At 52.7% G+C, this 13,724-nt stretch overlaps 3 protein-coding genes across 3 annotated transcripts; 1 reads left to right on the plus strand and 2 right to left on the minus strand.

Moving 5' to 3' along the window:
* The first annotated feature begins 994 nt into the window (after window positions 1-994).
* M431DRAFT_383180 (hypothetical protein) lies at window positions 995-5,735 on the plus strand. The gene is made up of 7 exons (XM_024914727.1): window positions 995-1,052; window positions 1,140-3,198; window positions 3,640-3,736; window positions 4,111-4,436; window positions 4,565-5,011; window positions 5,069-5,282; window positions 5,356-5,735. The coding sequence occupies exons 2-7, from the start codon at window positions 1,211-1,213 to the stop codon at window positions 5,680-5,682; spliced, it is 3,399 nt and encodes a 1,132-aa protein (XP_024776308.1). The 5' UTR covers window positions 995-1,052; window positions 1,140-1,210; the 3' UTR covers window positions 5,683-5,735.
* A 2,025-nt stretch (window positions 5,736-7,760) lies between these two features.
* Window positions 7,761-11,373, minus strand: M431DRAFT_493104 (hypothetical protein; the record flags this gene model as incomplete). The annotated part of the gene is made up of 2 exons (XM_024917075.1): window positions 7,761-11,010; window positions 11,132-11,373. The coding sequence occupies 2 exons, from the start codon at window positions 11,371-11,373 to the stop codon at window positions 7,761-7,763; spliced, it is 3,492 nt and encodes a 1,163-aa protein (XP_024776309.1).
* A 103-nt stretch (window positions 11,374-11,476) lies between these two features.
* M431DRAFT_383292 (hypothetical protein) lies at window positions 11,477-12,390 on the minus strand. The gene has a single exon (XM_024914728.1). It carries the CDS (start codon window positions 12,086-12,088, stop codon window positions 11,840-11,842), a length of 249 nt encoding a protein of 82 aa, XP_024776310.1. The 5' UTR covers window positions 12,089-12,390; the 3' UTR covers window positions 11,477-11,839.
* Between the last annotated feature and the right edge of the window lie 1,334 nt (window positions 12,391-13,724).

Below are 13,724 nucleotides of genomic sequence, written 5' to 3' on the forward strand. Positions count from 1 at the left end.
CTACAACAATTATCGAGATGAAAAGGTAATATGAAGGTCGTGATGATATTTTTGTTTCTTTTTCAGTTTTATTTGCAACCGGCATGGTGAAACGGCAATGGTAAAGGCAAGGGGCAACAAAGGAAATGAAAAAAGAAAAGAAGAGAAAAGAAAAGAAAGTCTCAGAAGGGCGCAACTTGGATATGGGAATGAAGCAGCGCGGAGTGCATCTCCCGCAGGTCCGTCCCGATACGAAGTGAGGTAAACTTGGCACAGCTCCTCACCCCCGTGAGACGAGTCGAAAAAAATGAGAGGGTCCAAAGGCAGCGGAGGCGAACCAGGCTACGTTTGATCCATTCTTTGAAGGCTCGCCACGCAGAGGCAGCAGCCGAGGCTGGCGGCTCAAGCAGGGGGAAAATAAAACCGCAATAAACGCTTACACGTAGCAGATGTCCTCATGTAATAATTAATGCAGGTATGCCCGTACCCATGCCCAGGGCCTCGGACGAGTGTCTCGGGGTCGGGCAGCAGCTGGGAGGGCGATTTTCAACTGATGGGAATTGGGACAATGGCGAAAAGAGAGAGATACACGATGGAGAGATGGAGAGCAAGAGAGAGGCTGAGAGCGAACGAGGGCAGACAGAGTAGAGTAGGGAGGCCGGCAAGGCGTGCTGGTAACTGCCCGAGGGTGAGGGTGAGGGCGAGGCGCTGGAAAAAGAAAGGAGGGCCGTGCAAATATCAAAAGGCAGGCGGGAGGATTGCGCAGGCTAGACCGCTTCTACAGCAATCATTAGAAATACATGACACCTCGAGGCGATTTTTTTTTGCTCTCGCTGTCTGCCAAACTAAAGGCCGGAACTCTGAATCGGTGGTGGGAAGGTGTTGAACCTTGGACGTGCCACTGGGTCGCCCCCCTTGTCCAACAAGCCTGGCCGCCTCCTCCGAAACTCATCCAGAACCTGCACCCACAGCCTTTCCCTTTCCCTTGATCCAAGCCACGCAAAAAGCGCGTCCGGAGCGCCAAAAAATTGAGCATCGTGCCTAGACAGCTGATGCTGTTGCTGCAGAGAGAAGTAGAGTTTTCCCCCGTTGCACAGGCCCCGAGTCTTCCCCTGCCAGCTCGCCGTCATCCAGTGGCTGACCCCGTCCCTTTTTCGCAGACACTCGAGAGCAGCGTTGCCCGTCCCGCGGCCAGGGCTGGGGGCAACCAGCAACTCGAACTCGCCTCGCCATGATTTCCTCCAACACGAGGGCGTCGCGGTCGCGCTTCTCAAGCCCTTCGCGGCCGCTCGAGGCCAAGAGCTCGGCGGGCAATGATTCCAAGACGTTTATGCAGCGGTGGCTGGAGCCATCGGTCCAGAGCAAGGCCAGCTTCGAGGAGGCGGGATTGATGCGGTACGGCGTGCTGGAGACCATGGCGCCGCTGGGGACGCTGCCCAAGCCCAAGAAGACGGAAAACGCTGGACCAGGCCACCAGTCTGTGCGGAAAATCATTCTCAGGCCCTCGGGGACGTCACACGCCGCAAACCATCACGACGACCAGGCCGCGCTGCCCAGGACCAGACCCAGGGCGCCATCTTCCCCCGCTCCTTCGACACCGCCTCCTCCCGCGTCAGCACCATCGCACAGGAGACTACAGGCCGCCAAAGATGCCGAGGACGAGGAATACGACCCCAAGGGGGCTGCGCGTCGACGACCATCACGGCGCGTGTCGGTGCCAGCCAAGCCGCCGCGGCAGCACGCGAACCCGGACGAGGGCAAGAAGACTACTACCGTTGTCATCACTACGCCAAAGGCCAAGCTGGCAGCAGCAGCTACTCCAAAGAAGGAGCCCCGACGGGAGCCCGAGGACAGGGATTTCGCCGACAAGGTCGTGGAGGCGGCCGTCGACGAAGCACTCATGCACTACCGCTATCCTACGGCTTGGGCCCTCAGGTCACTCTACGATGAACGATGCGGCGATTCTGAATTTGTGGCCATGGTGGAGGACGTCTTCAAGCAGACAGCCGACGCCGAGACCATGGATGAATTCGCCCGGCTCATTGAAGTCAAGAAGCGCGAGGGAAAGAAGGACGACCAGGGCTGTTACTACTTCGTGCCCCCTTCTACTAACAGTAGATTTACTCCGCATAAGCCAAAGCTAGCTCCCTATGCTAGACTTCTGATCCATCACGCCGACGACGACGAAAAGGGCGAGATGCGGGCGGCCAAGAGGAGCAAGACCTCGCACGCCGGCGAGACGTCACGCAGCAAGAAGATGGCTCACGGCATCAAATCGCATGGCGACAGCATCCGCACGCCATCGCGCAGGCGTCACCGGCGGGACTCGGGGTCTAGCGAGTCATCCCTGTCGTCAGCAATGAGCCTCTCGTCGCCGGAAGCCAGCGTCCACAGCCTCAGCCCGAGCCTCCAGCACGGTCCTGGAAAAGCTGGCAAGGCTGGCAAAGCAGGCAAGGCAGCGCACGCTCGTACTGCTAGCGGTGGTGGTAACGCTGGTAGTGGTGGTGGTGGTGCCACGGTCGCTGACACTGTGATTGCTGCTGCGTCGACTACGGGGGACCGGTCCCAGTCGTCCCATGATGCGCCAAAATCTCGGCCAATCACCAGCACGCGCCGCAAATCTCTCGCCTCCGACAAGCAGCCCGTGTCCAACTCTTCGGAGCCAAACTCTCCCACACTTCCGAGGCGCACCCACACATCCGCGACCGATGCCAGTATGCCTGGCAGGGTCACCGGCTCTGAGTTGTTGCTCTCCAACCCTCCCAGCAAAGCTGCTGCCGGCAACGCCAAGTCGGTCTGCCACAAGGACAAGGACAAGGACGGCGCCAGCGCTGTCGGGGCTCAAATGCCTGCAGATGATGACGACTTGTTTTGGACTCGGCGTCGCGATGCTCAAAAGGTCACCAACGGCTATACGGCCAGGGAGAGCTCAGTTCGGAATGGCGACGAGGATGAGCGCGACGGGGTGACTCCCGCAAAGAGGACGAGGAGGACGCGGAACTCCCTGGCGGCTCCCATCAGCACGCGGTCAACGCGATCAGCAAGCAAGCGGCCAAGCAGTCACAGCAACAACAACACTGATGATGTTGACGTTGCCGTCTCATCACCGGTGGCCTTTTCATTCAATGAAGGCAGTTCAACTGTTGGATCTCGTGCCGTGACGCCAACTGCCCTGCGTCCGACAAAGAAGCCGAGGACAGGTCTCCGTATCAAGTTATCGTAAGTCTTCACCTCCTTCACTTCTCTCTCTCTTTCACTTCCCTCTTCCCTCAGTTTCAACTCTTTCCCACTCTTTCACATTTTTTTTGCAAGTGAATCTACCTTCCTATGCGCCTAATGCCACATCACTCTTTGATGGGGAAACACGAAGAAAATTTTGCTTCACACACATACACATCCCAACAAACAGCGCGAATGAGTTGAGCATGAGATTTGGGCTTCCTCGTCTGATGTGAAACGCAACGTGCGTTTGGACTCATCAAACCATCTTCTCGGTCTTTTCATTCATGAAACACTTTCCCACCCTATCTCATCTCCTACTTCACATTTCACCACCAAACTGAATCCTTTGCCTCACTCGCCACCATCTCATCTCTTGAAGACGCGCTTCGATCAAATCAACTACTGCAAGTTTCCCCTGCTAATGAAACTTCCTTATAGGCCGATGAAAAAGAAAGGCGGTACTGCTGCTGGTGTTCCTCGCTCAATGGGAGAGGCACAATCCGTAACGGTAAGCAATGGTGCACCAAGAGACCAGGTATGTGACTTTGGCATTTCATCTTATCTCCTTGTGCGAATGAGAATATGCCTCTTTGCGAGCCAATGCTGCATTCGCAATATTCGACTCTGGTCATGAGAATTCACAGCCGGGAGCTCGAGGCAAGCGCCCTACGTTTCTCACGCACACAAATTTTTTCTCGCACTGTCATACACTGCCCTGAATTGGGGCCAAAGGCCACTGGATGGAGTTATTGATCTGGGGGCCTACAACATGGGGCAAGGATCTCCAACCACGCACATTTTAGTGGAGGCCGTCTTGGTCCGCCCATGCCGCCTCGTTTTGGAGGATGATGCAACGTGTAATATGACGATGGGGGGAAATAGCCATGCTAACTAGGGTGGGCATCCTAGGGATCCGATAACGATGAGTACTGCTCTGCATGTGGTAATACAGGGGATGTCGTCTGCTGCGATGGCTGCCCACGCTCATTCCACTTTGAGTGCGTGGATATGGTGCAGTCTGACCATCTCCCTGATGAATGGTACTGTAACGAATGCCTTGTCCGGCGGTATCCATCACGTGTGCCCGTCTATAAGGGTGCATTTGCGAGTGCTCTCAACGCTCTGGAGAAGAGCATTCCTCGTGCCTTTAGCCTGCCTAAAAAGCTTCAAAATCGATTTGAGGGTGTCAAGGCCGGGGCCGATGGAGACTATGAGGAGGTGACGAGCAAACAAAAGTAAGTGATGCATTTACCCGGCCGTCTCCTTGGCATTCATTTCATTTCCGGACTGGGCGGCGAGCCTTAAAAGTCTTTGGAATAGCTTTGTATACATTGATAACTGACTGCTATTGTTTTCACCACAGGAAGCGTGCTGGTTATGATGAGCTGCCGGATTTCTTCAAGCAGCGTGAAGACGGAGAAGCTGTGCTCTGCCACGCTTGTCAAAAACCAGCCACTGAGATTCGAGCCATCATCCCTTGCAGCGCCTGTCCATTCCATTGGCACATTGACTGCCTCGACCCCCCACTGGCCATGCCCCCCGTCCTGAAGACTTGGCGATGTCCAGCCCACGTCGATGATGTGTTGGGAGATGTGCCACCTCTGGCGCCAGCGCATCGCTTCCGCAGAGTTAAAGGCGGTCAAATCATTACGCCGGCTTTCAGCCGCGGCATCAGGAACAACGGCCACATCGAACTTGATTGGGCCGACGACCCCGAGGAATCTGATAAGTCGGGCTGGCGTGACCCCGACTCGTTTGGCAAAACATACAGGCTACAGGCCAAGGGAGTTGTTCTTGACTTCATCGAGCAGTAAGTACCACGTGGTTCCCCATTCAGGGTCTTGTCTTGTTTCTGACCACCTTCAAGGCTACGGCATCGTGGTGCTGGATATGGCCCGCGTCATGACGAATTGCGGTGGATGTCGTATGCACCTCGGGCCCCATCCATGAGCGGTGCAGGCGGTCTGCTTCTCGGTTCTGCTTACGACCGCAAGGTGAACGAGATGCAAGCGTCTCTGAACCTATTGGGCCTCAAGCAGAGTCGGTCTGAGAATATCGATCAGCTTACGGCTGCTCTTCTGGTATGTACTCGCACATTGTTATTGTACTACCCTTTTTCCTTTTTTTGCTTGTCCATTTATTAACTTTGTTCAGTCTGCTGCCGATGATAGCGTCTTAGCCCTCATAGCAAAGGGCAATGCGGACAACATCGCCTCTGGCCACCTAGTTCAAGATGACAGAATGAGTCTTCGTGCCATGCTGGCACAAATGAACGCCATGGGTGATAGGATTCGCCATCTCCTGGGCGATGAAGCCCCGCCAACAGCAGTGGATCACAAGGCTACCGATGCGGGCTCGCCTATCACCGATGCTTCTGGCGTGGATACATTCCCAGAGAAGACAGAACCAAATGCCCCTGTTACCGAACCTACGCCACCGTCGACCGTGGATCACGGTGAGGGCACTATGGAACTCGACTGATTACGAAGGAATTGCTACCATAATGCACCCTTCTTACGGACAAGTCTTTTGCCTTGAGAGCGGGTGACGAATTGCCGGCCTCGATAGACTGTAACGAATCCCTGATTACGACAATATCGCCCTTTTATCTTTAAGCCATAGAAGACTTGATTTTTTTCCTACACCGCTCGCAGACAAACCTTCATGCGATTGGTCTATGTTCACTGATTTTTCAACTGTTTTGCGTTGCTCTATCACATTTGGGGGTTTCCCTCTCCCTTTCTGCGAAGAAAAAAACATGAAACTAGGAGTTGGGGAGGCATAATTGATCGCTTGCAAAACATCACGACTCGTCCTTTTTGCCCGCAGCAACGTGTGGCTTGATTTTTGGCTCGATTTTGATATTTATTTCCTTTGCCTCTTTTCATTTTGCTTTTATTGTGTTTCTTTTTCTATACGCGAGATTTTTGGCATCTTATGCGCGAGTTGGAAGAAGAAGATACGGAGGAGGAACGGAACGAAAGACTGCAATTTATTTTACCCACCTATGGCAGACTAAGAAAGGGGAGAGTGGGTTTACACTCTTTTCATCTAGTCTGCTAGTTTTCACTGCTGAGAACAAATAATGGGCATGTTGCGTTGTGCCCTGAGGAAGAGATTAGTTGAGATGACGGAGAGGAGAAAAGCATGGGCGGTTTTACCGGAGGAGACGAAGGGGGAGAGAGAGAGGTGCAGACTTTTAAGTAATAATGCTGATGCAGCTGTATCATAGCCTAAGGTGCCGCGTGCCATGTTGCGATGGCAAGGAATAAGGATAAGGATAGTCTGACTGATGAAAAAACGATACCATGATATGCAAAGGTTCGACACCGCTGCGTTCGTGAAGGCTTATATAAATCAACTTTTATATGCATTCTTGTACAACTAGTGAAAGGAGTATTTGCTTTGGATTTTCATGATTGAAAACTTTTTTTATTGATCATAATATACAACTCTTCGTTTCAGCCGTCAAACCTCGTCATCGCCCCCTCCCATCAGCCAGCTTGAAAGCAAGCCAACGTAAAGAAAGAAAGAAATAGAACGAAAAGAAAAGAAAAAGCTTACTCGTCTCACCCCTTCCTTCAATCCTATCCATTCAAGCTATTTCACGCAAAAAACGAGCAACAGATTGATTTCCTCCGCAGACATACACTCACATCCCCTTTCTCATCTATCGCTTGCCTTCTGCCAGCCTTCATTGAAACAAAAATGTGAAAAAGATCCATTCCAAGCTTAAGAAGTCATAGAGCACAAAAGTATGAACGTATGAACAGCATTTTTCGTCCTTTTTTCTTTCTTTCTTTCCTGGATGATGGAAGGGGAAGTCGTCCGTGAAACCTCGTCAAGAGCTAAAAAGGCATAAGTCGTCCGATTTGCTACACTGAAAGAAATAGAAGAAAAAAGACAGAAGAAGAGGAGTAAAAAAAGCAAAAGAAAAAGAGAAAGAAGAAGGAAAAGGCTATGGGTCACATTAGACATCAGCAGAATTCGATTGATCTGACAGCGCTCCCCGCAAATTTTGCATCCGAATATTTTTCTTTTCCAGCATAAATAATCGATTCATATCCGTGACCGTCCGTCCATACATGATTTTGTATAAGAAAAAGCAAAATGAACAAAAATGACTTGGAGGGGAAATGCCTCTGTCTGTCTCTTTAAGTCGCGGCTTGAATGTGGGAGAACCAGCCCCAGAATACACGCTGCTAATTAGGTCTAAACAGAGGAGTTGTTTCGTGATGATGGTGTAAATGAGAAATCCTCGACGCAAAAGAACCAATGTAGTAGGTCTCTTGTGTCTCGGAAGGCAAATATCTTTTAGCCAGTATTTGTCTAGACCAGCCCGCTGGAGGCGAACGCTGTCGCGTGGGGTCTCTATCAAATTTCAATCTTCACCAAACTCCGCGCGGCGCAAGAAAAGAAAAAGAATTCTTGCCTAAACTGACCAGCTAGCTGTAAAACAAAGGCATATAAGACCGTAGGCTTGTTTTTGTCGTTGGCCGTACACCGCCGCGATGTATTGTCAATCCAAAGAAACATTACTTTCTCTGGAAATCCATATGTTAGTAATTGTTGCGGCCCTGCCGGTTCGAAGATGAGGGACGTACGCGACCGCGTCTACCATTCACCTGTTCTTGTTGCTGCATATATCCCATGTTGGGCATGCCTCCCATGTTTCCACCATAGCCGTATCCGCCGACCATACCAAAGCCAGGAGGCGGGCCATAGGGTGGCTGACCACCAACAGGAGGTTGCATTGGGCTTCCATTGGGCATATTCTGCTGACGATACTGATCAACCGGTTGACCAGGGTTGCCGTAGCCACCAAATCCAGGCTGCATCGGAGGGAATGGATAATTCATCTGGGGGTTGCCTCGATTCATCATGCCCTGCTGATATTGTAGCTGTGGGACACCCATAGCAGGAGGCATCGGTCCGTTGGGCCCATTGTACATCATGCCCTGGTTGAAGGCTGGATATGGGGGAGCTCCGGAATCGGCATTGTCGCCTCTTTGCTGGTTGTGGCCGGCCTCATAGTTTGAAGAACCACCCGAGGTGCCGTTGTAGAATGCCTTGTTAGGCTGGCCACCTTGCTGGCCGTGCTGCTGCCCATTGGTTTGTCTTGAGGAGGTAGGTCTCTGGCGTTGCTCTGCATGGGTGCTGGCATCTCGATTTGGCCCAGCCGTTCGAGTTGAGAGGCCGACCTCGTCCATGAGACGCTTGTACCCCTGGTTTGCCTGTGCCTTGATTCTAACCAAAACATTCTTGACATTTTCTGTGACTTCGAGGCGCATAGTCTCCTCAAAGAAGGGCGTCGTGAGGACCTTGAAAATAAATGTGGCGCCACAAGCCTGGTCGCTAAGGATAGCCTCAAGCACCTGGTCATTGGGGGAGATGAAGAGGCGCTTTAGGATATTGTCCCGGGCCTCAGTCTCATTCTTCTGGTTGATGACCTTGAGGACCGTGAGATAGGCGACCTTGTGGGTGCACAAGGGTACCAGGTACGGGATCAACCGAGGAGAGAGAACGTGACGACGGTTGGAGAAGGTGCATGTATCCAGGAACCAGGTCAGCAGAAGTGCGCCGTTAGCATTAGTTGCAAGCTGGACACTGTGCAGCGCAATGGCAGCGGCCAACATTCTCTGCTGATCCTTTGTTGCATGGTGGCTCTCCAGGCAGGCCCTCATGGCTCGAGCGCCATAGCGGCCTTGCGAGACCTCCCACATTCGGCTGAGCATAGCCTCGAAGATGAAATCGGTGTAAGGGGCGCCGAACTTGAGGCATCCCTGCAGGACGTAGTTGCCATATTGGTCCAGGAAGAGAGGCACAGCGTAGGGTCGAAGGTTTTCGACAATGATGGAGAGCTGGCTAGGGGTCTTGCATACGTCAATGATCTTCTGAGCCGCCCACGTGCCGTTCTTGTGAATGCCAATCTCGGCCAGATGAGGTGCAATCTCGGCGAGCATTGCATCCCTCAGCTGGTCGGAACAGTGGTCAAACAGCTTCTGAACAACCGTGTTGCCGAGATAATCGGATGAGAGCTCAGCAATCTCGGGGAGCATGTCAACGGCGATGCTTTCAATCTCTGCTTGCGAAAGCATTTGATTATCAATTCGCTTGCGAATGTCTCTCAGCTTGGGGGCATCATGAACTCTTGTATGGGTTGGCTCCCGGACGGGAGGAATCTCTTCTACGTAGGAGTTGTACTGGACTGCAGATTGCAGAGTCTTGGAGATTCGAGCCTTGTCTTCATCAGTGGCGCCGAATTCTCCCACGATATCGAGGATATCCGTCACCATGTCACGCAAAGGAGGCAAGGTGGGCGTAGCGCTAGTAAGCGCTCCAGCGGCAGCCGATGCGCTCTCCCCAGGCCCGGCGGCCAAGGCTCCCTTGCCAATGTCTTGAGTCTTTCCAAAAGGATCAGGGCTAGGTGAAGGAAAGGCTCCATCATGTCCCGGAGTGTTGGAAGCAGAGGGGGGCTTTGCAAAGTTGATTCGGATTGGGCCTGCGCCAGGGAAGATCTCCTTGCCATTCATGCTGGCCTTGGCAGAGACTGCGCTCTCCACTCTCTCAAAGTTGACAAATCCACAGTTCTTATGTGTGAGCACACGAGCGGAGAGAATCGGCCCGTGAGACTTGAACATTTCGACAAGAGTAGAGGTGGTGGTGGATGTGGGAATACCACCAAGCCAAAGAGCGCTGGTCGGTCCATCGAGACCCTGCTCTTCGGGATTCAGATGGCCAGCATTGCGGCTGTTAGACCGTCCCAGGTTCATGCCAGCGACTGCCTGCGAGATGTCATCGTACTCCTTCTCATCCTGCAAGCGAATCTCAGCCGTGGTGATGGAGTTGGTGCCTGGGCCAGCGTTGTTGTTGCCGTAGGATCCCACCAAGCGGCTTCCCGGAGTATCCAAGACACCAGCGGTACGGGCACGCGGCCGTGTGGCCTGCGTCGCGAAGGCCCGGACAGCCATGTTGTGGTTGTGGATGGCCGCTTGAGTGGCAGCGAGTTGATCCTGCAGCGCGGCATACTGGCTGTCCATTGGCATGTCGGCGTCATAGTCGTCCTCGTCCTCGTCAGCATACTTGTCCTTGTTGTTGACAGAGTAGGAGCGGAAGCGACTGGCGTGCCGGGTCATGTCGAAGTTGGAAATGTAAGATGGCGTGGCAAGTTGAGCTCTCGCGGGTTGTGGGGTTTCAGCAAGACCAAGGTAGTCCAGAGTCCGCATGTGCACGTCGGACTCTCCGCCGCCTTCTCTGGAGAATTGAGACTGGGCTGGCGAGCTCGGGCCGTTGGAGCCAACACTGGCGATGCTAGCTAGAGTAGAGCCTCGTTCGCGGCCAAGACCGGAGGGGTTCCAGCTGCTGAAGATTGAGGGGCCAAAAGGCGAGGCCGAAGTAGGCAGGTTGGCGAATGGGCTACGCTGTGGCATAGACCCAGCACGAAGCCTGGAGAGAAGAGTCGAGGTACCGGGGTTGTTGCTCTCAGGCGGTTCAAGATTGGGGGATGGCGACTTGTTGAACGGGCTCTGAGAAGGCGTAACGCGAGCAGACTTGGCTGGCAGCCCAGGCACGGCTAGCAGATTGTTGCCAATGCCACCGGGGAATCGCGAGGGTACGGTACCAGCTCGAGCCCGTCTGGTGGGAGGCAAGGTCTCGGGCGTAGGTAGCTGGACAAAGTCTGGAAAGCCGTCGGTGGGAGACTCGGGGATGTTTTCTCGGAGAGGAGTCGAGTTCCCACTTGTCGGTGGCCCGCCCCAAGGGTTGAGAGGGAGGCCAGGAACACCTTCTTGAGCTTGAATCTCGCGGGCCCTAGGAAAAAAAATTAAGAATCAGCCATTTGTTGCAATTAGACGCCACACGCTTCAACCACATAGAGTTCTTCCTGATGCTTATCGGATTGGGGAGGCGGAGCTCTTGGAGTGCCACGAACCTTTTGGAATAGAGCCGGCTGGAAGCCGCCATCTCGTGCGACGGAGAACCAGCCCCGGATCGCGTGTTGCTAGCTATAATGCTACTTGAGTTCATGCCGCCAGTAAGGCCAAAGACTGATCTCGTCGGAGCCGACAGGGGATCGATTGGCGAGTTTGTGGCGGAGGGAGAGTTGGAACGGTTTTGGCTGGCAGAGTGCGAGGAATAGCCGAGTGCCAAATGGTCGGATCTGGAAGCTGACATTATCGATTATCCAGGTGGCCGCATGGGAATACGGCGCCGCAAAATTATGTCTTTTGTTTCTTTCTTTGTAGAATGCACTATGAATATTACTTTGCGAGTGGGAAACGCCGCTCGTCAGGTGGAAATGCGATGAATGGAGAGTAGACGCTCGTCGAAGCTGGTCTTGAAAGTCAATCGGTCAAGGAAAAAAAGGCCAAGGTGACGTGGTGGCTTCTTGTTGAGCGGTGCCGGGGGAGGCAACGATGCAGTGTGAGAGGGGATGGAGAAAAAAAAAAAAAGTGAGTGCAGCCAGGAAACGGCAAAAGAAGAAGAAAAGATCCAGTAGCCTGTATTACAATATGATGCTGCGAGAAAAACTGGACTAACACCTCCTCAGCGTCGAGAAACGGGGTGGAGGCACAAGAGAGTTGCGAGGATTTGCTCCGCTGGCTCGTGTGCGGAAAGTCGGCGACCCAGGATGGAGCTTTTAGCGAAGAATTGCCGCCCAAGGCCGGTGCAAGCAGAGCAGAGTCGTGGGCGCGGAGGAAGGAAAAGGAAGATGAGGCAGAAACAAAGTCGTGATCAATATACAGGCCTCAATGAGGGTGGAGGAGGGAGAGGTTGGAACCTGCAGAGGGAGAAGTTGCGAAAAAGTCGACGTCGATGCTCTTTGGGGACGATTGGTGGTTGCGCTGTGTTGGGTGTGGGATGACGGTACATGTACTTGGAGCCCCATCGTGCTGCAGGTATTGGAGTGCTGCGTTGGCGCTGGGGAGATACCTGCGGCGTTGTACCTTGCACCATGCCGCTGCGTGTGAATATTGGTGCGTGACACGGTGCTATCTATCTCTAATCCTGCTCGATACGATATACTTCAATTCTACGATGAAATGAGGAACGATGTTTTATGGTACTCCAGCTACTAATCTTATGGATGGCAATTGGCACCCGGAATTGCAACAAATTGCACCGCCTGAGAAGAGAGAAAGAATAGCGGTAACTGAGGTGAGAGGTGACGGGGGCTCGAGTGCGTGTCAGCTGTTATTTGCTCTGGCAATTGTATGGAGTTGCTTACAATAGAATAGTATCATTGGAACCTCCCACCTATACTAGAGGCAAATACTGCACTATCTCGTGTGTGCGTGCCGTGCCCCTGAGATGTTACCCCATCAAGTCTAGCGACCAGCGGAAGCGCTGCGAAGGGAAAGGCTGCTTGTTTTGTGACAGAAGAGATCAGCCCTCCGGTCTTGAAACGCGGGAGCCAACACCAAAAAGCCAAAGGGTATTAATAGGTCCAGGTACAGCTCTTGCTCGCCATAGGTGCTACTAATAGCTGTCATATGCACTATGCATGTAGGGAGCAGGTGGTGAGATTTGCAACAGGCCAATGGCTTTTTCTTGTCCCCTTTTTCCTCTCCTCTTCTTTTTTCTCCCACCGTCTTGTCTTTTTTTCTTTCCCCTCCGTCTCCATTGTCCCGACACACACTAGGTCGGTCCCTAGCAAAGCACCACACGGTGAGGATGAGGGGGAGACACGGCCTCGCTTCTCTCCGCACCGATTAGCATTGACAGGCCTTCCCCGGCCCTCGATTTTGCCGCGTTTCGCCGTCGTAAATCACCTTCTTTTACTAACTAAAATACCACTGTTTCTTATTCTGTCTAGCAAAAAAAGTGATGGCTGATTTCCATTCTCACCTGGCAGCAACAGCAACAGCAACAACATCGGTATCACTGCAGTTGCGAGTAATGAAAATCGCCTCCAGTCCCGTATATGCGATCCGCCCATCCCGCCCATCCCGCCACAAGCTTTAGGGCATATTCTATCATTCCATGAACTCCATATCTAGGTACTCTTACGTTTGCCGTCCCGCCGGGACCACACATCGTGCAATGGGATGTCCCGTGGTTGATAATACCTCAAAAACCTTGCTTAGTTAGTACCTGTATAAGCCACTGCCACCGTACAGTAGCAGCACATGTAACCCGGATCGAAACCCGCAACTCAATAAAACATGGGGCCAGTCGTGCATCATCTTCATGCTGCAGTGACACAGGCGTATCCCGCTTGTCATCTGCAAGGGACATGCCACATGAAAGCACAGACTACAACTATAACAGCTGCATACCATGTCAACTAACGTATAAACACATGATGTATTTAAACATCGTGCGTCAGTGAGTAACATGCTACGGGGCGTAAACCCCATCCAGTCCTAAAATGTCCACAGCAAAACTGAGTCGTTTCCATCTCCCTTTTCTTTTTCGTCTCTCCACTCCTTAGACTTTATAGTATTCCAGAGAAAGGAATCAAGAAGAAGAAGAAGCCGGAAAAAAACGGAATTCTCCAAGTTGATTCTTCGGCCATTCAAACT

Source organism: Trichoderma harzianum (assembly GCF_003025095.1).
Source record: "Trichoderma harzianum CBS 226.95 unplaced genomic scaffold M431scaffold_4, whole genome shotgun sequence".
Lineage (NCBI taxonomy): Eukaryota > Fungi > Ascomycota > Sordariomycetes > Hypocreales > Hypocreaceae > Trichoderma > Trichoderma harzianum.

Excerpts from the sequence above, each read along its gene's own strand:
- M431DRAFT_383180 (XM_024914727.1), top strand. The coding sequence starts at position 1,211 with ATGATTTCCTCCAACACGAGGGCGTCGCGGTCGCGCTTCTCAAGCCCT. Across the intron at positions 3,737-4,110 it reads ATGGTGCACCAAGAGACCAG|GGATCCGATAACGATGAGTA; the intron begins GTATGTGACTTT and ends TGGGCATCCTAG. Across the intron at positions 5,283-5,355 it reads AGCTTACGGCTGCTCTTCTG|TCTGCTGCCGATGATAGCGT; the intron begins GTATGTACTCGC and ends AACTTTGTTCAG.
- M431DRAFT_383292 (XM_024914728.1), bottom strand. The coding sequence starts at position 12,088 with ATGGGGCTCCAAGTACATGTACCGTCATCCCACACCCAACACAGCGCA.